The 23,513-nt window shown below is 45.8% G+C and overlaps 5 protein-coding genes across 5 annotated transcripts in view; 4 read left to right on the forward strand and 1 right to left on the reverse strand.

Moving 5' to 3' along the window:
* LOC126568390 (CCR4-NOT transcription complex subunit 9-like) overlaps positions 1-23,513 on the reverse strand; it is an 83,128-nt gene that overhangs the window by 52,556 nt on the left and 7,059 nt on the right. The gene's annotated exons all lie outside the window — the stretch shown is intronic.
* The window catches only part of LOC126568516 (transmembrane protein 222), a 482,151-nt gene that overhangs the window by 12,721 nt on the left and 445,917 nt on the right, over positions 1-23,513 (forward strand). The gene's annotated exons all lie outside the window — the stretch shown is intronic.
* LOC126567598 (CLIP domain-containing serine protease B15-like) lies at positions 9,209-10,575 on the forward strand. The gene is made up of 4 exons (XM_050223814.1): positions 9,209-9,457; positions 9,523-9,812; positions 9,881-10,164; positions 10,235-10,575. Exons 1-4 carry the CDS (start codon positions 9,209-9,211, stop codon positions 10,573-10,575), a joined length of 1,164 nt encoding a protein of 387 aa, XP_050079771.1.
* On the forward strand, positions 10,897-12,579 carry LOC126567599 (CLIP domain-containing serine protease B4-like). Its single transcript, XM_050223815.1, has 4 exons — positions 10,897-11,145; positions 11,210-11,679; positions 11,890-12,164; positions 12,236-12,579. Exons 1-4 carry the CDS (start codon positions 10,897-10,899, stop codon positions 12,577-12,579), a joined length of 1,338 nt encoding a protein of 445 aa, XP_050079772.1.
* LOC126567600 (putative transcription factor SOX-15) overlaps positions 13,859-23,513 on the forward strand; it is a 50,912-nt gene continuing 41,257 nt past the window's right edge. The window contains exon 1 of the mRNA XM_050223816.1: positions 13,859-13,902. Coding sequence (XP_050079773.1) covers positions 13,859-13,902 — 44 coding nt within the window. The remainder of the gene's footprint in view (positions 13,903-23,513) is intronic.

Genomic DNA, 23,513 nt, shown 5'->3' on the forward strand with positions numbered 1-23,513 from the left:
CAGCGAAATTCTAAGGTGGAATCGTGCCTGTTACGGGCCTCCACAAACTCCTGCGTCCGGTAGTCCTCTACGGGTACGAGTCCAGGACTATGCTGACGGAGGACGCCAATGCATTCGCCATTTTCGAACGGCGGGTGCTAGGGACTATCTTGGGCGGAGTGTGCGAACAGAGCATGTGGCGAACGGGGATGAACCACGTGCTAGGCATAACTGTTTAGCGGTGCAGATATCCTGACGGGGCTCGTCAGCGACCCGTTCGCCAAAGGCGTAGAGGAGTGTATAGAGGACCGATGTTTCCTGCAAACGGATTGGAGACCTGGCCATGTCTGTGCGACGTGCCCAACCCTAACCAGCAGAGGCGGATCTTCCTATAGACGCGGATCTTACTAGCAGACTGAGCGGCCGCGAGGAGCCTCTGGCACAAAAGTGGCCCGAGCTGAAACCCAAGACGATGGCTTCGATGGCTCGAGCGCAACGCTCACTGTAGTGGAGTAAGTATGCAACTGTGACGCAAAACCCACCAGAACGTGGGGAACGACACTAGTATGGGCAACACAAACGTCTGATATCAAGAAGACTCTCGAAACAGCATTCTTAATGTACGATCGGTACGGATATGTCCCGAGACTATGGGTACGAATAAGTTCTGGATTCTGCTGCTAATTGAGCTGTTTGGTAAAGCAGATTTCTTGTGGGACACTTTGCACCAAGGAAGATCTTCCTTAAAGCTACATTACGGAGTTTTTGCTATGCTTTGCTACAAATTACAATATCAACTGAGAACCTTGCGTTAAATGTGAAAGCGTTGCAAAACCAATTGCTTCTTTCATTGTATCGTGTCACTTATTCTTTAAAGCATGCAAAAAGAGAATCGTAAAAAAATTTAAGCAAAACCCTTAACATGGTGGAAGAAATGCTTTTCTACGAATTTCACTGCAACCTCCGAGACCCAGGTTAAAGAGCGCGATGCATTTTTATTGTTCAGTTTAGGCTCGCTAAAAAAATGCCATCTCGAACAAATTCCGACACAAATGCATCCAGTTCCCTAACCCTTTCACGGAAGCATCGACAAAAAAAAAAACAGAAAAAAGGATGATATACGTTTCATTCATTCGTCGATCCCATTCATCAAACCGGTATCGCTGGCTTTGATTTTTATTTTATTTTGGTTGGTTTTTCTCTTGTTGAAGTTCCCGCCCGCCTGTAGCGGGACTCGTTCTGTGGCGAAACAATCAACCGGACGGACGGTAGTGTCCCTACTGTGCGCATTTTAGCGGTAACAGTAAGCGACATCTGTCTGTCTGGTTCTTATTCAAATTCGATTGGCCGACAAGAAACTTTATGATGAATTTAAGGATGATGTGTATTTAAATCTTCGGAAGTCAAACCGTAAAGGACGCATTCCGCAGCTCGCGTCTGACATTGGGGCGAGATTTATGGCAGTGTGGCAGGTTTAATCGATAGGACAAGAATAGGCAGATATGATTGAGTTTCATATGTATCTCAAACATGTGCCATGTACCATAATTTGAACGATGCCGTTTCAACGGGAAGGAAAGTTTCGGTTTAAATATTCAACCTCTTGATTGCTGTTTCGCAACAGGACAAAAAAAAAGCCACAAATAAACATCCAAAACTACAATTTATCGCGATGCAACTCGATGCGCGTCCGTCGACGGTGGTACACTATGGAGTTTAGTTAGCGAACCTCTTCTTCGAGAGGTCGCTTTCGCCTGGCGTCTGGCGTCTTATCGACATCATTGCGGTTATCTGTAGGCGCCAGCGTTGGGATCGAGTTTCGACCACCAACCATAGCCCACGACGATCGATCATGACCGAAGAGAACGCACTTTCTGCCTTTAAATCCCCCACGAGTGTGAAGGATAATTCTGCTTAAAGTTGAGGAGTTTATTTGCTTTAGTCTTCCGCAGTAATTTCTCCCCAAGCAGAGCAGCATTCCCCTAATCTTGATGGACGTAAAGCTCTGCGAGTAAGTCTTCCAAAACTGCCACGAGGCTCAAGATCACGGTTGAGCTGGATTGATTCTTCGTACACGAGAACGGCAGGGCAAGCAATAGAGTCGTTACGCGTGTACGGGACCTGGTCTCGAACGCGAGTGGTCGAGAAAACAAAGTAATTATTTTATATCCGATTGACCGGTGTTGATAATCGACCTTAAAAGACATGGAGGAAGGGGGGGGGTTGTAACCTCCCATCGGGATGATTTCACCCCGAGGGTCTTTTAATGAAACGAGGCACGTTCGATGCTTTACCCGGCAAAACGCCTTACTCTGCAAGCTGCAAGTCTGTTTGGGTGGGTTGGGCTTCGCGAGTTTTCACTCCATGTAGATAACGATACATAACGATTGGGAAACCACTGGAGATCTGGAGGGATCCCTACGAATGACCTGGCAAAGCCACCCACACGCGCCGTCAAGCATGTGAGAGAGAGAGAGAGAGAAAGATGAACTGGAGGAAGTATGATTCAATTCCAATCGATTGCCTTATCTGCAATCTTCGATCTTTCTTCGTTGAGGTTCAATTTGTAGGACCTTTCGTAGGGAATTTGGCTCATAATTATACAGCACTTAATACCCTTGTAAGGTGGTCCTAGTATGATCAACTTAAGTTAATTAATTTAGAAAATTCCTACCTATTTATAACTTAATATAAAACTTCAAATAGACCTTCAAGTCATGATCTCGTTGTTGGTAAACAACATTCTTGTGTTGATTCCTATTTTACTGGACAAAGTGTAATTATCTATCGGTGCTAAATTAATTTATAATGATGCAAAAATACCATCGCGTTCGAATCGCCGTCGAAGGTGAATTTATTAGCTTTCCAATACTTGCTCCGTGGATTAATCTCCCCGGCAGGTCTCTACAGCCCCAATCGGGGCGTTAATCATCGTCAAAGTACAGACAAAAAACCCTCAACCGACCGTGTAGACGGGTTGTCGTTTGGTGTCTTGTGAAGCGCACAGGAATTCACACCGCCGGCCAATTAATCACCAACCCGGTAATGGCAGTTATGGAAGTGCGGCATAAGAAAGAAACCGATGAGTCGTGAGTCCATGTACGGAAGGACACGGTTGCGATATGTCTCGGAAGATCCAATCGACCGAGTGAAGGCCCCGGAGTGCTATGGTCAATAATGTCACCGATAGGGCGTGATCGGAATCGAGAATGGGAACCCACGAATCCGTCGTTTCGGAACAAACCATCAACAAGGATGATGAGTTCGGGAGGCGAGAAGTAGAAGCTGTCATTGCTTTCCGCGAATCCAGGGCGCACCTTTAGACGGCGTTTCTGCTCGATATGGAACGGAAGTTGGGCGAGTTGTCTGATGCCGGCTTGCCGTGTGCTTATGTTACTCCCCCCACTGCAGTGTGTGTGTGTGTGTTTGTCGGCATGTGATGAGTAATTAAGGAAAGTTGTTCAGAGTAATATTGGCGTTATGGAATGTTGATCGATCGTTGTTTGTCTTTTTTTTTTGCTGAAGATTGTGTTTATCTTCCAGTAGATCAACCTAGGAGAGATTAGTTTAGATGTCTTGTTGATATTGACCAGTGACACTTGATTTTAAGGGAATAGATCCAAAGTACATCGAAGAGAACTCTCAATATATCCCGGCAAGCATCTGTCCTTGAGCACATGAAATAAAGCCTTGGATGATTGATATGGTTAAATCGAGAACAAGGCATCCTATCGGACTACGATCTGGGAATCAGGGACTACGAATAGCGGACAGAGCAGTCATATCGTCAGCATCAACAAAGAACCGAATGTTGACATCGATGTTTTGAATCTATTCAAGAAAAGTGATTAGTCATTGGCTTAACCCAAAGAGTTTAGCATTAAAAGTATTTCAAGGATCATCAAAAAAATTATCAACGATTTATTAGAGTAAAATCCGTTAATAGTCACATCTTCACTCTGACACGGATTCTCCAGAATTTTTGGATGCATCTATACTGAGCTCCAAGACCAAGCATGCGAATTCCTTGCACTATTCTTTAAGCGTTAGTCCCTACGGAATAGGTTAAGGATCATGATGAATATGATGACTTCAGAGGGTTTTAATCGCGACAGTAATTAATTGTAAAAAGATATGACGATTGCAACGTATGCGAGTCTCTAGAACAAATTGAGCTGTACGATAGAAAAGCGATAGAAAAATCCTTAAAACTACGACAATCCAATCTTCAGCACGACCTAGACAACCACCAGCAAAATGGTCTCTGTCATAAAATAAGTAAAAAACCTATTTTCGTCTGGCCATATTTTCACCAATTTTGAGAGAATGCCAAAAATTATTTTAATCCAATTATTTCATTCATCTAAATTCCTCTTCCCGGGCTGGCGCAGGCGGGTGGGTCCGTTCTTCATCCCGAGAAAAGCAATCAAATGGAAAAATTCGCAACCTTTTGTATGCTGTGATTAACTCACGTGTCAACGCGGTAAAATTAAATCCCGCATTTCCGGTCACCATCGTGTATGTCAAATGTCTACCACAACCTTCTGCCCACAAGCAATCCCTAACCTACGAAGGCATAGGTCACTTCCTTGTAATTTCGTTCCGTGGAGGGATAAAATAAAGGAAATAGAAACAGGCAAAGGGGGCAAACGGCTTTCCTCGATCTACAGTCGACCGGCAAGTTCGTCTCAAATTTCGCCGACTTCGACAGCATCCTTGACATCCGGCCAGAAATAAATCCCTTTGTGGCTGGAGCGTTTTGATGCTTTCCCAGCCAAAACCTCTCGTTTAGCTGGTGAGCAAAATTTTTCATCGATTTCCCACTGTCCTGTTGTGACGGGAGTGCCACCAGAAAGGACTGCTATCGATCCGAATCTCAAAGACGCGAACAAGATTCCTCTTGTGTGTGCGTGTACACCGTTGATCCTGCTGCGTTCGACGGCAGGGAACGGTGGTCCCTATTTTCCGATCGATTTCCCGTCGCTCGCAAACGGTTCGCATCGAGCGCTTGTGCGTCTTTTCCCCCTTTTTTCTTTCTTCATCTTCTACCTCTTCTTGCTGCTGCGCGGACGCAAAAGACGACTTGGGCACACCGCGGGGTGAAGTTTTTTCGCCGATCGATCGAAAAGTTGCATACGATTGAAGCAGGGTAAGCCTACTTTAGCCCTCGGTTGTGGTGGCATGGAGTCGGCTGAGTTGGGTCAGCTCCTTAACCTTCCGCGCGTAACCTTCTCGAAAGACGCGGACGGTGTGCGGCTGCACACGGTGTGGTCTCGGGCTTTCGATAAGTAGTGCGCGAGATCCGAAGACGAAGCAAACGCACAACATTAATATATCGAATTCCCATCGAGACTCTCCACTGGAGGAAGGTCCTGTAACGCGTTCTTCGCGATTCCCTGCTGCTTAAGAGAGCGAACACTCGACAGGACATACGCGACGCACGGACATGATTGTCGATCGGGAAGAAGAGGTACCGTAGCGAAGCTAAAAACTTCTGCTCCGTGAGAATTTCCATCCATTATGTGACTTTACTTCTGAGGAGTTCCATTTTTGTTCAAAGCATTAAAAAATGCAAAAACCGTCTAGTGAGCATCAACATCAATTTCGCTGACAGTCACCGGGCAGGACCCACATGGTGAGGTATGGTACATTTATTATGCCTCTTTAATTGGAACCATTCTCACGTTTGTTGTGCTTAACTGTTTGGCTTCTTGTACCAGGTTAATTGGTTTCTGGTTGCTAGTTTTTTCGCGAGTTTTCCACTTCATCGAAACCGTCCATTTCGAACGGGCCGGGTGGTCCGGCAAAGACTACGAGTTGCTTTATAGTTGCACGATAGGATCGAAATCGACAAATGATCCGTATGAGATATTAAGAATGGTCGGATTTTGGATCGGATTTAGATATTTTGGAGGTTGAAGGGTTGAGAGGAATGTTGGAGCCGAAACGCGTCCAATTCTTCATGTAATGCGCGTGGTGTGAAGGGCTTATAATACTTATACTCCTCGTAATTTCGTAAGTAAGTGTCCTTGGTGTCCAAACTTCATAATTGAAGGTATCTTCTCTGCCAAGACATTCCTGAGTCGAATGGTCTTTTATCGATCAAGAGACTTTGAAGTGAAAGTGGCAACTTCGGCCAGTGAACCTAGTCGACTGTGATCTGGATTCTTCTTCGAATACTTAGCTTTTTGGGGCTTTTTTCAGATAAGATCTGAAGGAATCTTGTCAGAACTCTAGATGTGAATTGTTCTTCTTGGCATAACGACCTACTTGGTCATGCCGGGACCTAATAGGTGACGGGAATGACTTGGATAGTTGAAAAGTGAGTCCTTGCTAAGGGAAAACGCTACGAATAGTAGTTGAATCCCAGTCCTGTCCTTCCAATGGATGTTGATTGTAGGATATTCAAAGATGTATTAGATCACTTTAGTAACACGTAAACAGCGATGAAATGAGTCAACAAAATTCCCAAAAAAAAAAAACACCAATGCCCCCAAAATACCATCAACGAATGAACGCTGCAATGGCTGCGATTGCAACCGTCATTGCCCGATTTCACTTTCGAGGCCATCGCATCATGCTCCTGGCGTGAAGTGTCGTTGAAATATTTTCTTGCGCAACCATAAGACCCCCCCCCCTCCCTTCTCACCTTCCCCTCCTTTTGGCAGGAGCATTACACAAACATTAAACACAAAAAAAACCCATTGAGCACCGAGCGTGGACAATTTTCCGCTCTGTAAAGCGAACGGGGCAAATGCGTTCGTGTGCGGCTGACTGATTGTATTTAGTAGAGTACTTCGTGGTACAAGTCATGGTATAAAGGAAAACGTGGTGGAGAAAGGGGGGACGGAGGACTTTTCACTTTCAAAGTCACTTTACCGGCAGGGACAAATCGACAATTACAATGTAGTGTGTTGTTGAGTAATTTCTTGGAAGCTAGGAAAAGCCTCCCAGGACTTGGACCCGATAAAGCATTCGAATTAACGGGGGGCAAAATTAAATAAAATCTAGCTTGGGCAAGAAAATATACAATCAACTTCAAACAAAGCACACAAAGCGACTTTAAGTCGCATTTATTTGACCTGGCTTTGATTCGTCTATTGAAACAATTTCCCACCGTTAGCTGCTAATAATAAAAAAAAAAACGCTCGACCTCTTGCTGCAGCGATTTGAATATTGGATAATGATTTAAATCTAGTTCGCCCGTTCTGCTGCTGCCAGTCCAGTTCATGTACCTCGTGTGAGCCCTTTTAGCAACGATCTCGCTACGTGGTGCAGTAGTGTTCGTCCCAGGTCCCAGCCCATCGACCAGGCATGGGCGGGGATAATTTGATGGCTTTTTGCGCTTAATTAGCGTACAAAGCTCGACGGGGTAACCGACTGGGAAGTAGAGTAAAAGTCGAGGAACAACATAAACACAAAAACGGTAAGATTCGAACTGAATCGGGGCGCGATCAACGGCTTTGGCAGTGCGTGCAGACAGCAATGTACCATTGCGCACGACATTCCGTTCCGTTTGCGCCCGCCGATGCGTGGTCCGTGTGTGGATGCGTGTGCAACAAAGTTACGCAAAAAAAAGCGTCGATTAGTCGCACGCAATGTCTTTCGGTAACGCGGACGAGGACGAAGGCTAGACAAAGGAGTGTAAAGACTCCGTTAGTGATGAATGATCAGTGGATCGTGTTCAGCTTTAGACTATTATTGGTACTTGGGAATGGGCTTTTTTTTGGAGGGGATAAGCATTGTAAGCTTGTTCCAAGATCACAACGAAAATGGTCGATTAATGATATGAAGACTCTAGAATCTAGACTCCCCTCACGAGGATAAGCTCACATCCCGTACATTGTGCAGCTCGGATCAGATTGTGCTGTAAATTATTAATGGATCTTTTCTCTGCTTTCTGTTGCTATGATGCTGCCCTATCGTACTTGATCAACCCGATGCACGTGGCACGTTCCACCTTGAATGGCGCACACTATCTTGCTTGCCTTAATGAATTATCTCCCACCGATGCCTTTCTACAGGAAGAGATACTCGGACTCGGCACCAACAGCCAGATCGGGTTAATCTGTTAATATGTTGGACTGATTCTTGTTGGCTCTTGGGATCCCCCCCCCCCCGCCTCTCTCTCTCTCTCTCTCTCTCTCTCTCTCTCAGATCGAAAGAATGGAAGAAATCCACCAGAACCACAGCTTGCACACCCTCGAGCGATCCGATCGGTTGGTTGCGATAGGCCAACCAGTGAACGTGCCCATGCGAGATCCGCGAGGATCGTCCCAGTGTGGTCTCGACGCGGGGGAAAGATCCTCAATATCGTAGCTATTGGATTTAAGCCCAGATCGCCCATCGAGCGAACTGGGGGAGTGGCGCTAGCATCAAGATACGATCGGGGTGAGTATATGCAACATCTTCTTTTTGTGGAGCAAAGAGACGTTAAAAGGAGCTTTACAATCCGGGCTTCGCCAAGGCATCGTTCTAATGCAGGGTCCAGAAAAAAAACTGGCATTAAGGGATAGAAGGTGGGAATTGAAGTACCTCTGCCTGCCGGTCAGTGAACTGTGAGCGATCGAATTGCGCGACGACGGACACAGCCGGATGTCGATGTCCACATGTTACGAATGAATGTCGGATGCGTCGAGCGTTTTTCTCTCGCTCTCCACCTTAACTTCCTGTTCACAATTTCTAAGCTTACAAGTTCGCGTTCTTTGGTGATCGAATCGAGTTAATCGAAGTGCTCTTTTTTTGGTGCTATCGTAACACCTGTTACACACCTCGCGCGTTAGGACCATAACGAAGGTCGCGTATGTCGTGCTCCAAAACAAAAAAAAAAAAAAGTCCAGAGAGGATCTAAACGCGTAGCTTAGCATTAAACGATTCGATCCCTTTTCTTCGGTACTTCCGTTCGCGTGCACCGAGCTGTTGCAATTAAGCGTCAGCTGAGATGTCTGAGAACGCACTGGCCAAGCAGCAGTCGAACAATATGAGTTCCCTGCATCTCATACATACTCAATTTATAGCCACTTGCTGCCACAATACACGCGAAAGGAATGCATCGCACACAAGGGATTTCCCCTTTCGGCTAGTGCTGATAAGCCGGTGCCATTCTTACTCACTATCCGAAAGCCCCTAAAGCCGCGCTACAGTCGATTTGCGTCGCTTCAGCCTTAATCATCAATTGGCGTCTTTTGCCTCTGACTTCATTGAGCGGTGTGCAGTGTTTGTGGCACCAATGGTTCGAAGCATTCCGAAGTTGAGATGTGCAAATCTGCTCCTGTGTCTGGTGGTGACGTTTGGTGCGACTGCCAAAATAAATCGCGAGCGAGGATCACTCTGCCGATCGTCGAGTGGACTGCAAGGGATGTGTGTTGCGTTGAAGTATTGCCCTAAATTGAGAGCAATCGACGAGAAACCGTACCTATCCCGGCAGGAGATGAATCTACTAATAGGAGCTGCCGGTGCCTGTCCACCGGACTTGGAGGTGTGTGCGATTTTGGTGCGTTTAATCAGGACAGTTTAATAATTTATTGTGTGCTGCTTTTGTAGCTTTATTGTTGTGCCGATGGAGATATTCGTTGGTTCGCCAAGACTACGTCCAAACCTTCGAAAAAGGCAACGCCACCGCCGTTGGACGAGTACAACGCCATTCTAGATACCGATTGCCTTCAAACTCGGCTTGGAATGGATGAACGTTTCATAGGGCGCGCATCGCTAGATTCCTCGTTCGGCGTGTTTATAGCCTACACGGGAAGGAAAAAGTACAGCAGATGTGTTGGAAGCTTGATCACACCCGAGTACGTCCTAACAGCGGCTCATTGCGTGCAAAACTGGAACGGGTCGGTTACTGATCATTCAGCTCGCCACCATTTTCTACAACGATTCTCGATTTCTGGGACACTTTCAGGATGGTTTTGTACGTCAATGCACACCACGTCACGCGTGACACAGTGCACGGTGGTCTGAAGGCAGACGTGAAACCACGGTTCGTCCGAGAAGCAGTCATTCACGGAGAGTACAACACTACGACGCGCGATCATGATATTGCTTTGCTGCGATTGAACGAGAGTGTAGCTATAGGAGAGGCAGGATCACCCAGGCCGATCTGCATCCCGATCGGTACGGTACACGATGAGATTGCTTCCGTTGGACACACGCTGAGCTGTTTCGGTTGGGGTGTTAATGCTGATGGTAAAACTTCTAAAAGTCGAGAGCTCGTCTTAGTCAGAATTGTAACGCATGTAACGCTTCTTCACCACAGGTAAACCTAGTAACAGCAAGCAGTGGATAACGCTGGAACGTATCTCTCTGGAGCTGTGCCAAGCACGGATGGATTCGCTACGGGTGGCACTGCTTCAAAGGGTACTAGTGACGGAACGTAACATCTGCACGATTACCATTACCGGGCATGACGCGTTTGCGGGCTATTCCGGTGGTCCACTGATGTATCGAAAAGATGGCACCTGGTTCTTGATAGGGTTGATTAATTTTGGGGTTGGCAGCACGAGCAACGAGTTCCCGGTGGTGTCGTTGAATGTGCAACAGTATACGGATTGGATTTTGGAAAACATTCACTTCAAAACAGACGACAGTAGGGTGTGATAGATGTATTACCGCTTTATGATTATTCCCTGATGCTAATAAAGAAAGCGTAAACCAAAATAAACGTACTACGTTGTACAGGAACTTTGCTCGTAGTAGTTGGAGAGGCGTTTGTTTTGCCCTGCATCTCTTCGCTGGCGTTCGGCGATAACGCACTCAGTTAACGATTAGCGGCACAATCAGAAGGCAGCAGCTCGAACCCGCTGCTTGCCTGTCGATCAGCGAACAGCTCAGTCGAGAGTGACCGTGAACTGTGAACGGAGTGTTAGGAAGACGATTCGCAAAAGTCACACCACAAATGTGTGTCAACGGGTCTGTACGATGATTTCTGCGACGTTTTCGGTGCTTGTGTGCATCGCCCTATTACCACTGTTGATGGTAGTTGCACAGCGAGAGGTAGATCAGGTGTGCATCCTCACGAATGGACGATCCGGACGATGCATCCGACTGGCCGAGTGTACCGAGATAGCTGAGCTAGCGAAGCGCATTGTGCTATACCAGTGGGAAACGCAAAAGATAAGAGCCGTCCTGGGTGCCTGTGCTAGTGATGAGAATTCATCTGATCCGATCGTATGTGTGCCATGTGTGTGTGACGTTCAATCGAGAGTGTAGCTATGTGTGTTTTTCATTTCAGGTTTGTTGTGAAGCAGGGAGACGTGGTGTAGTAGCTACAGTGTCAGCAACTACTTCCACCACTACAACAACAACTACAACTACTACGCCCCCTATACCAATCACCAGAAGACCCACACGTGCACGACTGAGTACGGTCAGTCCACCAACAAGACGAGTAAGGGTTACTATCCCTACCGAACCCATCACCAGAAGGCCTACACGTGCACGAGCGTCCACAACCGTTCGCACCCGAACCATGGCTGACTACGATCACTTTAAGGATGTTCTACCGGTGCGTTGCGGTATGCGACAACCCGTCCCTTCCATACTTTCAGACGCAGAGGACGAAGACAACACGCACGTGTGGGCAGTACACTTGGAGATTAGAAAACCGAAACTGACCACTCCAGCACGATGCGTCGGAACGTTAATCCAGGAACGTTACGTCCTGACCGCAGCACACTGTGTACACTTTCTGCCGGTAGAGAAGTAAGTCTTTAAGTGGTGAGGGATTGCATAGGAAGCCTGACCTTATTGTTAGATATGACCTAGATAGAGCACTAGACTATTTACCCTGGTCAAGGATTACTATTCAACTAACTAGTTCAACATCGCAGTCTCCTCTTTTTGATGTCTACTTTGATCGAATATTTCAAATCAATGTGAACTGTGATCTAACACTTGACTCTCTCCCGTTAGTATCAAGCTATTTTTTGGCGTAAGCTTAATCAGTGTACTGGACCAGTGTTTGGCCGATGGCGAATGTCAGGAGCGTAGGGCGGCCGAGTTCCTCATACATCCCGGTTACAATGCGCACAGCTCTACCAACGATGTGGCGCTAATTAGAGTAAGCGAACCGGTATACACTTCCGATGCCGTCATGCCTGCCTGCCTGTCGCTGGATCATGTATTCGACGAGAACCTACCGGACGACAAGCGTGTCCTTTCGCTTGGTTGGGGTAAAACTGGATATGGTGTGTGAGAGGCTTGCCGGAAAGATGTCTCATCGTAAAAATAGCTAAAATGAATTGCTTTTCCATTGTAGGTGGTATGAGTGACTCGAAGCGTCTCGTCTATCTTAACGTGATCTCGCAGGACGAATGTAGCGAGTATCTTACGAACAACACACGCATCAATCCATCCATGTTCTTCAGCGTGATGTGTACACTGGGCGTGCTGAGAGGCCAGGACGTGTGTCAGGGAGACTCCGGTGCACCGATGTTACATTTTCGCGACAAACGGTTCTACGTGGTTGGTGTGGTTAGTACTGGGCCCAAGTGTGATCCTGCGGCGGGAAATTCTACCAAACTTGCCCCGGGCATTGCTACGCGAGTGTCCGAGTACAACAATTGGATTCTTACCAGTATGAAGCGAATAGAGGGTTTTTGAGTGGCGGAACGCTTAAACAAATCTTGCTTAGCTAGATTTTTCTCCTTTAATACTTCATCTAAATAGTTTAAAGTTGTGTCTACTTTCTTAAACTCAAGGATAATTTAAATAAAAATTAAGCTGTCATACATCAAATCAAAACAACATGGTGTGATTTACTTTTCTAAAAAAAATGCTTGTGCGTGAAAAAGAGCAAGAAAGAGAGAGATATTCCGATCACAGTGCGATAGCGCGATGTTTACCTGTGGAAGGAAAATCGTGTTTATCTTACTCGCTCACTCATCGTGCGAAAATAAAAAAAAACCACACTCCAGATGTATTTTGCTTGTTCTCTCACTGCGACGTACTCACTCCTTCTCGTTCTCCTTTTCTCGTTCTCACACGCAATATAACCTACCTGTGTTTTCAGGTGTGCGTAAGTGACTGATCTCCTTTGCACAGTACACACTGTTCATCTCGTTTTCACTCCTACTCCTGTCTCTCTCACGCTCACACGGTTACAGGGAACAACGACGAAAACCATAGGTGAGGTGAGCAAAATTCATGCACTCACCCATTACTCACCGAGCAGCTCGCGCACGCATCGCACGTCAGTTTCGTTGTCCGTTTTCAGTGCTGCTGCTTTGTTATTTGAGCGTTCGAGCAAACGAGTGTGTCGGGTGTACGTTTATTCCCGTCGCCTGCGTGTTAATCGCGTCAACCGTGCCAGATGTATACACGTGTGAATCGTGAAGTACTTTAAAGCATAACAGTGAAATAATAGAGAGCGATGTGAATTACAAAAAAGGTGCAAGAATTTTTGTTCCAAAAAGTTGTACATAAAAGTGAACCGAGTAGAACGAAGTTGAAGTTTTGTTCGCCTTAAAATGGATGTCGCTAGTGTAGGCAAGGAGTATCTGATTAACCAATAACGAAGAAGGGTATCAGGTTGTTGGGAGATTATTGTGGAAAAAAAAATTTCGTTGTGTTGAGTGTAATATTAAAACGTTCATCTGGAAGCTTTCAAAAATCTAAAAAGTTGGTGTGAATGTTGTGAAGAAATAAAAAAGAGAAAAATTACATTCAAAATAATTCGAATCGGAGTGTGGTTTTTGGTGTAGATAATAAGTAAAGAAAGTGTGTCGTTTTTTTTTTCAAAGCAAAGTGCATTACAAAAGTGTGTAAGAAAAACCACAAGTTTAGATTAAGAATTCCCATTTCCGACTTGATTGCGCATATGCAGTTCCACTGAACTTAAAGTCGACAAAACCGAAGAGAAAGCCCAACATCACCAACAACCATGGAGTCGGATGGGGAGCGTGATGCCGGATACAATCATTACAAGTGAGTGCAAATATGACTGTCATTTAAAATGTTTTTTTTGTAAGGGTTTGATTTTCTAAATTCAAACAATCATTTCAAAGTGTCTGTGTCAATGTGAGTCGTAAAATTCTGGGATGGCGAAAGTGCCAACATGGGTAATTCATTTCCATTCCGACGATCACTTTGAATTGCGCCCATCAGTTGGGGTTTGTGAATGCGAGTTTGCAACTGAACGCAAGATCAAATCGCACTCGAATCGGTGATGCACTTCCGCAAATGCATCAAGCAGAAGGAGAGGCCAAACAGACGGCGTTGTTTTGGCGGAGTCGCTGTCGATGGTGATCGTGATGGAAAGGAATAGGTTTGGACAGAGTGGGTTTAAAAAGATAACTTTTGCTGTTAAGGGCTCGCCGAATTTAAATATATTTATTAGCGAGACCAGCTTTATTAGCACTTCAAACTAGATTCCTAGTGAATCATGTCGCGGAGTTTTCTTTACGGTCCATTATTGGAGAATCGTTGACGGCTATGCCCATTAAGCCTCGTAGAATTAGTGTCGCGACTTTAGAACGACTCCTCAAGGGCTTTACGAGAGGAAGTTGCAGTTCTAGCTGGAGAAGAAGATCATCAAAACACTAACGCAGGTCGCTGCAGCTATCCAACATCTCTGCAACAAAGTGTTCCCGCGTGTGCTTTACCTTAGACTGTGTTGCATTATCTCAATTATCTTTGCAAGGCTCTTTGCAGCGTCCCAGAGCTTTTTTGTGAGACTCTGGCTCTTGCAGACCTTATACGATGTGGCTTTGATGCAGCATTTCACAACCCTTATGCCTTCGTTTCTGTCGAAGTGTGCGCTTATGCGAAGGAAGGATGCAAATAGAAGTAAAACCAATAAACCGTGCACAACAAGCGAAGAGCTATGCTTCGTCACAAAAATCGCTGACGACAGCGACGAACGATAGTGCCAAGGAAATGTAAATCCTCTTTCCGAAGCTCAAATTAAGACTTTAAACCGTAGGGTATAATTTGCATCCAAATTTACCCCTCGCTCGTGGCCGTTCCTTCCCCCCGGGGGTTTTGGTCTAAGGTGCGCGATAATCATGTGACATCACGCCGCGCAGCACGCGCATTTGCACGAAACACCCGGCACGAAGATGCCGGGATGGATGATGTGTACGGGATTTACATCATGTATACGATACGATCGTTCCTACCAACGAGCCACACCAAGGGAACGGTGGGAAGGAACAAATACAAAAAATCGGTAACGATCCCCTTTTTTTCCATCATCACATCCTGACGGAAGTGTGATGATGCAGCGGCGTAAAGCACGGTCCGCACGGTCTTAGAAAGAAAAACAAACATTTCATTGGAGCTTATAAAAGATAATTTGTATAATTTTCTACCCCGTCCGATGGTGCCGGACGCGCGTCGGCCAGACGCGTCGTGTGTGCGTTATGGTTGCACATTTCGCAATGCGAACGACGGCGACAATCACAACACTTCCCGGGAAGAGGCGATTAAGCGAGAGATGAGCCGCGGAAGTGATTCCACACCGAGAACCCTTGAGGATGTGCTTAGTTTTGAGAAGGAATTTGGAACTCTGGAACAATATTGTACTCCCGACGTTTTGGAAAATGATCTTGATCTTGAGAAGGGTACTAACTCGAAATAGTAGCCTCGAAGTAGTAGTAGAATATGTAATCTGATCTCAATTCCCATCTGGACTGAACGTCTTACAGAAGTCAAGGGGCCTACAATTTCCAGAGGCTGAAGCAACTAAGTACGAAAACAAATCTTAATCTTAGTAATATGCTCACGACAAAAATAATCTTAAAAGACCTACAGTTGAGCTTATTCAAGCGTTAAAACTGAGTTGAACTTTAACTTCAAGAAGATCATCAGCTTCGATCACTCTCTCCCAAAAATTCTCGAAAAACAATCTCTCAACATGATCACAAACATTGCTTATCCCAGCCCCAAAGGGTTAATCGAACGGTCTGGATGAGTTTTTCGATCCTTCTTCCACCGATCGATCCGTGCCGATGCCCACTCGCAGACACCGATCAGTAAGGGCTTGCGCAGCCTGGCACGAATTTTCGGAATTACAGGTTTCGGTCGGTGTGGCGCTCGTCTAAAGGTATCCCCCCAGCCGAGAAGGTCTTAGCAATTTACACCCACGCGCGCACAACGATCATCCGTTGGGCGCAGTGATGGCAGCGGTTTGCCAAGCTGCACCAAGGGCAACGTGTCGCCCGCAGACGCGGCCCGCAGGGTCTGACAAATTTTCTCTCCGATCTTTGATCTTTCGTCATCAAATGGCACCTTTTCCCTTGCTTGGCCTGACCGAGACGTCTTCGCATGCAGATGAACGATGACGAGAATGACGGAGCATATGAAGATGGGTTTTGTTGTTGTTTTGCTTTTGCTCTTTTTTGGGGGGGTGTATCTCTCACCGTACTTGGCATTGATTCTGGACAAACCAGGGCTGACAGGTGGGGGGTGAAGTGTTTAAAACACCCCCGAAAAAAAAACGACTTAGTCGCAATGCCAGCAGGAATCCTGCACCGTCGATCGATCGGTGAAGGTGTGGTCTGATCCGAAATGGGCGATTTCCGGTGCCACGCCAGAGAGTTACCCAGTGATTGATTGATTTCGAACAAGTTTCATTCATCAAACGTGGAACGTGGACTGTAGAGAATACGACGCTTAGAGCTTTGCTTGGTTGCGTTGAAAAATATAGAACATTGCTTTGGAGCGTTTTTTGGAGGATTTTGAGGAAACTTCCACTCTTTTTAAAGTTCCACAAACATAGTTCCACTTTCTCCGCGCGTCGTTTCATTTAGCAAGCAGCATTCATCATGCCTTTGCGAATAAATTGTTTTATTACTGTTTCCCCTTTAACATAAGCTTAAGCGCAAGAGCAAAAAGAAAACCTGCATCCCCCGGGACAGCGTTGATAGAATTTTAATTTGCACCCTCCAGCATCTTGCCACGCAACGTTCGGCAAACTCATTAGCTGGCCTTAATAGTCAGCTGCTAATACCTTAAAAAAGTCGTCGGTGCCGGAGAGAAAGTTGTCATTTTTAAAAACATCATCTTATGACAAACGGTTTAAAATATGCGACGCTTGAGGAACTTTAGGCGCTGAGAAAAAAAAGGCAGTCAGAATTAAAAGCGAAAAAAGGAAAACAAGGCCAACAAACCTGGAAGGCGAAATTAAATACAATACCCAAAACCAAGGGAGTGAGAAAGCTGAATTTATTAAACGTTGAAGTGAGTTGGCAGACAAAAATTGCAAACAAGAAAATAGTTGAAATATATAAATAATGTCAGTAAATCAAAGCCGAGTCGAAAGGGAGGGAAAGATGCATTACCTTGCCGGGTTGGTAATTAAGATGCATCCCAGCGGTGTGCGAGTTCCTTCGCTAGCTTTAATTTTGAGCGCCCTGTTGCATATGAAACAATCATGAAAGATGATGATGATGCTCTATTTTTGGACATCCACCCATCTCCGTCAGGTGCGTGTCGATGAGAATGTCGATTAATTATGAAAACCTTTAAACGCCTAGAAAAAAAAAAAACCGTCACGTACCGAAATCCCCCCACGTACTGGAAGATTTCATTTTCTCGCTTTAAATTTATAAAGTGAGCTTAATTGACTCCCGCTTGTGCCAAGCGGGGCAGCATTCCTGCCAGAAGGATTACGAGGGCACAACGGGGCGGGACGCGCCGGAAGCGAGGGAGCGGCAAAATTCGCGATTTAATACCGCCCGACGATGGCGATGCGGAACGGAGACGATTTTAAGCTTATCGAGTTTGTTTTGCGCCGATTTGCGCCCGCTTTAAAGGGGGAAGGTTTGTAAGCTCGTGTCCATATTTGGATAAGCGCACGTTGCGCTCTCTTCTTCGGTGGCAGTGGTGGCCGAGAGAGAGAGAGGTAGCGAGAGAGGCAGGGAGAAAACGGTTTATCCGAAGGGCGTCCAGTTGTCGTCACTTGGTGGCACTCAACCTTCCGCTCCCTCTCTCCCTTTAGCGGTGCGATCTTTCGCGATCTTGGCAACAAGTTTCGCGGCTTCCGCCGATCCGCGACTGATGCAATTGCGGTTTGGGTTGCTGTTCCTACTCCCTCCCCTTTCCAGCCCATGCATCGAAGGATAAATGAATGAAGAAAGGTAAATGAAGAGAAAAAAACCTCCACACACTCACACACATAAAAACCCTCCGAAGGATTTTAATTGGATCGCAAAACTAGATATTAGCACGGTGTATCAAACACGCGCACCTAAAGAAAGCGCTTACCCTGGTGAAAGAAAAAATATCGAAAAAAGAAAAACAATCTCTAACCTGAGGTGACTAAAAAGTGCAAAAGTAGAGAAGGAAAACGATGAAAAAAATTAAATAAACTTTCAACAACAACAAGAAAAGCAAAACATAAAAACGGGAGTTACAAAAGCAACAAGAAAATAAGAGAAAAAACACACACACATAACTTGCAAAACCAGTTGCATACAGTAAAATGCACAAAGTCAAGTCAGACCTTTAAAAACAAAGCGCGAATAGGCGGGAGGGAAAAAAACAGAACAAAAAGACAACATACACCAAGCGTACTGATAATAAAAAAAACTGGTGTAGAGTATAAGTAAATAATAAACGCAACAACCACAGCAAAAAAACACTGCAATCCAGCAGAACGATGATGCCTTAACATATTCGCGCGCGCGTAGCTCTGGGACCATCCCGAAAGCAGTGAACCCACCGGTTAAAAACCGCCGGCAAGATTATTGGACGTTGATAATAATTTTAATAACTTAAGTGCTTTCTTCGATCAGCTAAATGCTCAACGGTGGCTGCTGGGTTCAGAAATGTCGAGATTAGTGCCCAACCGCCGGTTCCCTTTCCGGGTGCTGTACGGTGTAAGACAATCTTGTCGGTATTTTAAAAGTACATGCGCCCGAATGCGTCTTTATGCTGCCGAGGGCTGGCTGCCGTTGGCGCTGGCGATAACGTCACCGGAATGGAACGGGGAGAAGGGGGGGGGGGGGGGGGGAGGCCTCGGTGAAGGGGTGACATGTGTAGCCGTGCATTCCGCCGGCAGATTGTGGCTGTCGTTCTAATAGTGTTACCGCTAACGGTTGGCTACGGCACCGGAATGTTTCGATGGTGGTGAACATTTTAGAGTAGAATTTGCTCCGACTAGATAAGTAAATCATGTGCAGCGAAGGTTATTTAGAGGATTGCAAAAGAAGGAGATGCAGGTGGGGATCGAGCGAGAGTGTGGGTGGGTGTTGTGGAGGGCGTGAGCAGAAGAATTCAAGGCTCTATTTCGAATTGCTAGATGAGGTGGTAATTTCTTCTTTAAATATTTATTTTAGTTTAGTTTATTATTTTTGCACTTTAATCTCATAATTTCTGTAGAGAGTCCTCTGACTCGTAGTTGGTCCAAACATTCTATTTTCTGTTTATCGGTGAGTAGAGACGATCGTGATACCGCTTTTCTTACTACAAGATCAGGGCTCAATGCCCAGCTGGAGGACTGGAGTCCTCGTAGTAAGGACTTAGTTACCAGCTATGAAGTATCATCAAGCCTCGTAAGCCATTAGATGAATGGTATGACCTAGCAGGTCCTTCGGCTAAAAAGAAGAATAAGCTGGACTTATAGCATTCATCCCGGTCTTCTCAATTTAATTGAAGTCACGGTAATCCATTACGTAGCAAATTTGAGTTTCATCAGAATCTTCCTCTCAGGCGGCTTCCTCTGAGCGATCGTCAGTTGCTATCTTGACTTAATGACCTCCGGGGTCACACTGGTCGTCGAATATCGTATTAGACTTGTTGACACCACGTAGTTGGATAGTCAGTAACCAGGGATTTGAAACCTGGTCCAAGCGTTTGAAGATTGGCCCAACCGTCGCCTTTACCACCAGAACCGCCCAAATAGGAGCTTCTTCAAGCCTCTAAACTAAATCTTCAAGCCATTCCATGTTTCGACGACTGTCAAATGGTATATCTCAGATGTATCTTAACAATTTGAGATTTTTTCAAACTTTGGAGGTAACTAATATCGAAATAGAGTTGAAACGCCACATCAGCTTGCCTAAGTGTCCCCTACCACGCATGCATCAACCCATTAGTGCAGGTTAAAGACAACCCTTTTGCAAAGTACATTACCTTGGAAAACTTTCACTCATGTCGGCCTCATGTCGCCTTGTCCTCATGTGTGGCACACCACCACCACCACCACCACCACCACACACAGAGACTATTCTTAGGCAATCGCGCCTAAGACTACCCTTGAAAATAGTGCCTGCATAATGTCTGGGTTCGGTTACGGTTCGGGTAGCTGGTACTAGAGTAAGTGGTAAAACTTTCTCACTTTTACTATTGAAACGATTGCGCGCCGACCGAGCGCAGAAACTTCGCGGCGCGGTGGGCGAGCATTAGATCTGGTTCGGCTGCTGTCACAGTTGCGTGGAAAATCTAATCGCTTCATAGTTCAGATGATTTTGTGGGGAGAGGGCAAAAAAAGGATGCACAGGCGGAGCGGCGGGAACCAAGACCGCCCCCCCCCCTTCTCCCTTTTATACCCCATTTTCCAAACAAAGTGAATGACAACCGAAAACAGCCAGTCACTGGTGACGACCCCCTTGTGTTATGTTTTGCTGCGCCTTTGCGTGCGTCCAAAAAGGACGCGCTTCGTCTGTCACTCTAACGAGCGTCTATTAAGCTTACAAGAGTGGGATGACTCCGGTAGGCTGATTACCACCGGCATGCAGATGAGTGTCGCCTCGGAGGGTGCACTTTTTTCTATCTTCAAAGCGTGTAGGCGGTTGTTTACCAGGAGGAGGTACCTCGGTTTCGGTATAAATTAATTGTCCTTACCCATTACGCTTGCCGTCATCCGGAGGTCATTGGTTTTTGTAGCAAAAAAGCACACAAAATTGAAAGTGTTTCACTCAATTTAATCCCGAGTGGAGGATAGTCAACGCACGGCACCGACTGTCAGGATTGATGCGGTTGGAGAAGGCAATAGGCAGACGTGGAGAGTAGATACACAAAAAAACGCGTAATATTGTGGCTCATCGAATGCCCAAAATGCGTGAGGTAATGGAGTAATTTTGTCGGCAGAAATTTTTACACTCGCTTGAACGGGGTGAAGCATGTTTTTTCTTGTCCCTTGTGCTTTTTTTGCTGAGAGCCTTCATGTTCTTGTGTGTTGTTATTATTTTGAACAATTTATAGGCAGGCGTAAATTAGATTGTCTCCTACGCCGGCCGTACCGGATTGGATTGCGCACGGGGTGGAATTTTTGTGTGAAGCGATGCGTAGTCCAAACCCGTCTGCTGCTGCTACCGAATGATGATGATGATTATAATGGTGAAATTATTACGCCAGCAATTCGATGTCCTATTTGTGTTTTGCTGATGAGGTGAAAAACAACATTCGGGATGTTTGAAAATTATTCTCATGCTGAGTTTTTGGACTTTTGGAGGGTAATTTATGCATTATTATTCGAGGCTCAGGTCGATTGGCGTTGTTTGCTTTGTAGAAAGCCTGATGTTTTACCTCAGAAGCTTAAAGATTAATGTTGTTTTAAAATTTAACAACCAATTTTCTTGGACAATTCTAAAACATTTGGATTCTAAAAATGCTGTGTGCTTTGGATTTCTAAATTCTGCCCCAAACGACACGCATAATACATCTACAGAGACTTGTACAACTTGGCTGCTTTACATACCACAAAGACGATCGTAGTCGACGACTGTTCCCGCACGAATGGGTTTGGCATGTTGCTACGGCTACAGAGCTGTACAGGCGTTTGGGGTTTTGACCATTTTCGTTCCGGTTGACGAAGTTTCGAGGATGACGACACTCGGGGAAGTTTACAGAACGAAGGCGATCCTCAATTTTTCTCTACACTGTTCTTTGTGTGTCTCCAGAACTTGCCGAGCGTTTATTGGTGGCACCTTTAAATGTTAAGACGTCATACAAACATTCTACAGATGCGATAATATTATTATTGTAAAGAAATGTGGAAGAAATAGTATCAACTTGTTCCTTGAGGTATCAAAAACGCTTCCCAAACTTCCCAATAAAAAGCAAGTCTTCACCCTGTGAACCAGTTAACGTGTCCCAGTGGCAAATATCTTCATGTCCTATGGTCCCGTTGTAACAATTCGTGATTGGTCGTCCTGCTTTCGGACGTTTCGGTTTGCTACTTCGTAACATAATTCCCAGCAGATTTGTGTTCCTTTCACGCTTTGATCAACTTCTCCGATCGAACGACGCTGATGATCGTTGCATCGGTTGCAGCTGTAATTGGTGCCACAATTGCCTAATGGCAACACGTGTGTGCTCCTGATCTGACTGACATTCCGGGAGGGTGATCAGAACCAGTGGTGGTGAAATGGCCTCTGTCCTCTGTTTTCGCTGAAGAAAGCTGTTTACAGTTCGGATTCGGATAAGTTCTGGTCACCCGACCGGATGTTATTGGCCATGTGACGTCACGCGCTTGTTGATAGTCTTGCTAATCATCGAAAAACCGGCGACTATCAGTGAAGCCGTTCGGTCATCGCCGGTAACGAGTGTGATCATAAATCATTTCGTGCCACGTTTCGATAGCGATTCGGGTTGGTAGATATTTCGGGAGTAGACCGATAGATTACCGCCGTGATTAGACGAGCTGACGGGGCGAGCACTCCGGTGCCAATCGATTGAAGCACGGGCTAATCCACGGGTGGCTCAAAATAAATCCACTGCACGACCGGGTGGATGGATGAAGCCTCATGAGGCGGCAGGTTTATGATGATCGGTCAATCGGCCGTGCAATCAAGCGCTTTCTTTGTGGGTGTGGATAATGGGACGGTTGGGAGCAGTTGAAAGTACTTGATCCGCTTGTATCGATGGGAGCTAGCGAACGGGCTCTGTTGATAAGGCATGATGATTATTGAAATAATTAAAGAATGCACCAGGTCTTTGGTGAGGCATTTCTGACACTTTTTGAGCTCGAATGAACCTAGTTTTTTTTTTAAATATTGCAGTGTCTTTCTATTCCAACTACTTTCATTATCTGGAGACTCCAACACCAAGTACAGCTATTACCATAATTCACCTGTGTTGCCTCACAATCTTACACGACTGATAGTGTCGAAGGCACTTCGTAAACATCCATCTCGTATGCGATACGAAGCGGGCGATAAAATACACCCATGTCCAACGATTTCTAGCGACATCAGTCCGATTGCTAACCAACACCTCGGAAAAGGGCAATAATAGTTGTACGATCGAAACGTGGTAAAATGTCTTCCTATGACTTCCCCTTTTGCATTATGCAAGTGTTCTGTTTACACTGACTCCCTACAGCGTGTTACTGCGTAGGCCTTCGCCACCATGCAGCCATCCACCGGAAGCGTTAATAGCGATCGGAAATGAACCTGCGGAGGTGCGCTTGGTGATGCGTAAGAGACTCGACAGTGTGCCTGCTGCTGTCTTGCTTACCGAGACGAGCGTAGCTTTGCCTGCGTAGTGTGCCTCACGCGAAACGTAAACCGCCGGATGGATGGGTTCTCTCGGGACGTCTTCACGCAAGGGTCAGCCGTGTTCGGTTGTAATGAACGAGTGGGTGCCCAATG

The sequence above is a fragment of the Anopheles maculipalpis genome, chromosome 2RL (genome assembly GCF_943734695.1).
Source record: "Anopheles maculipalpis chromosome 2RL, idAnoMacuDA_375_x, whole genome shotgun sequence".
NCBI classification, from domain to species: Eukaryota; Metazoa; Arthropoda; class Insecta; order Diptera; family Culicidae; genus Anopheles; species Anopheles maculipalpis.

Coding starts and splice junctions, on each gene's coding strand:
- LOC126567598 (XM_050223814.1), top strand. CDS start 9,209: ATGGTTCGAAGCATTCCGAAGTTGAGATGTGCAAATCTGCTCCTGTGT. Junction 9,813..9,880: donor TGCGTGCAAAACTGGAACGG/GTCGGTTACTGA, acceptor GGACACTTTCAG/GATGGTTTTGTACGTCAATG. Junction 10,165..10,234: donor TTGGGGTGTTAATGCTGATG/GTAAAACTTCTA, acceptor TCTTCACCACAG/GTAAACCTAGTAACAGCAAG.
- LOC126567599 (XM_050223815.1), top strand. CDS start 10,897: ATGATTTCTGCGACGTTTTCGGTGCTTGTGTGCATCGCCCTATTACCA. Junction 11,146..11,209: donor AGAATTCATCTGATCCGATC/GTATGTGTGCCA, acceptor TTTTCATTTCAG/GTTTGTTGTGAAGCAGGGAG. Junction 11,680..11,889: donor CACTTTCTGCCGGTAGAGAA/GTAAGTCTTTAA, acceptor CTCTCCCGTTAG/TATCAAGCTATTTTTTGGCG.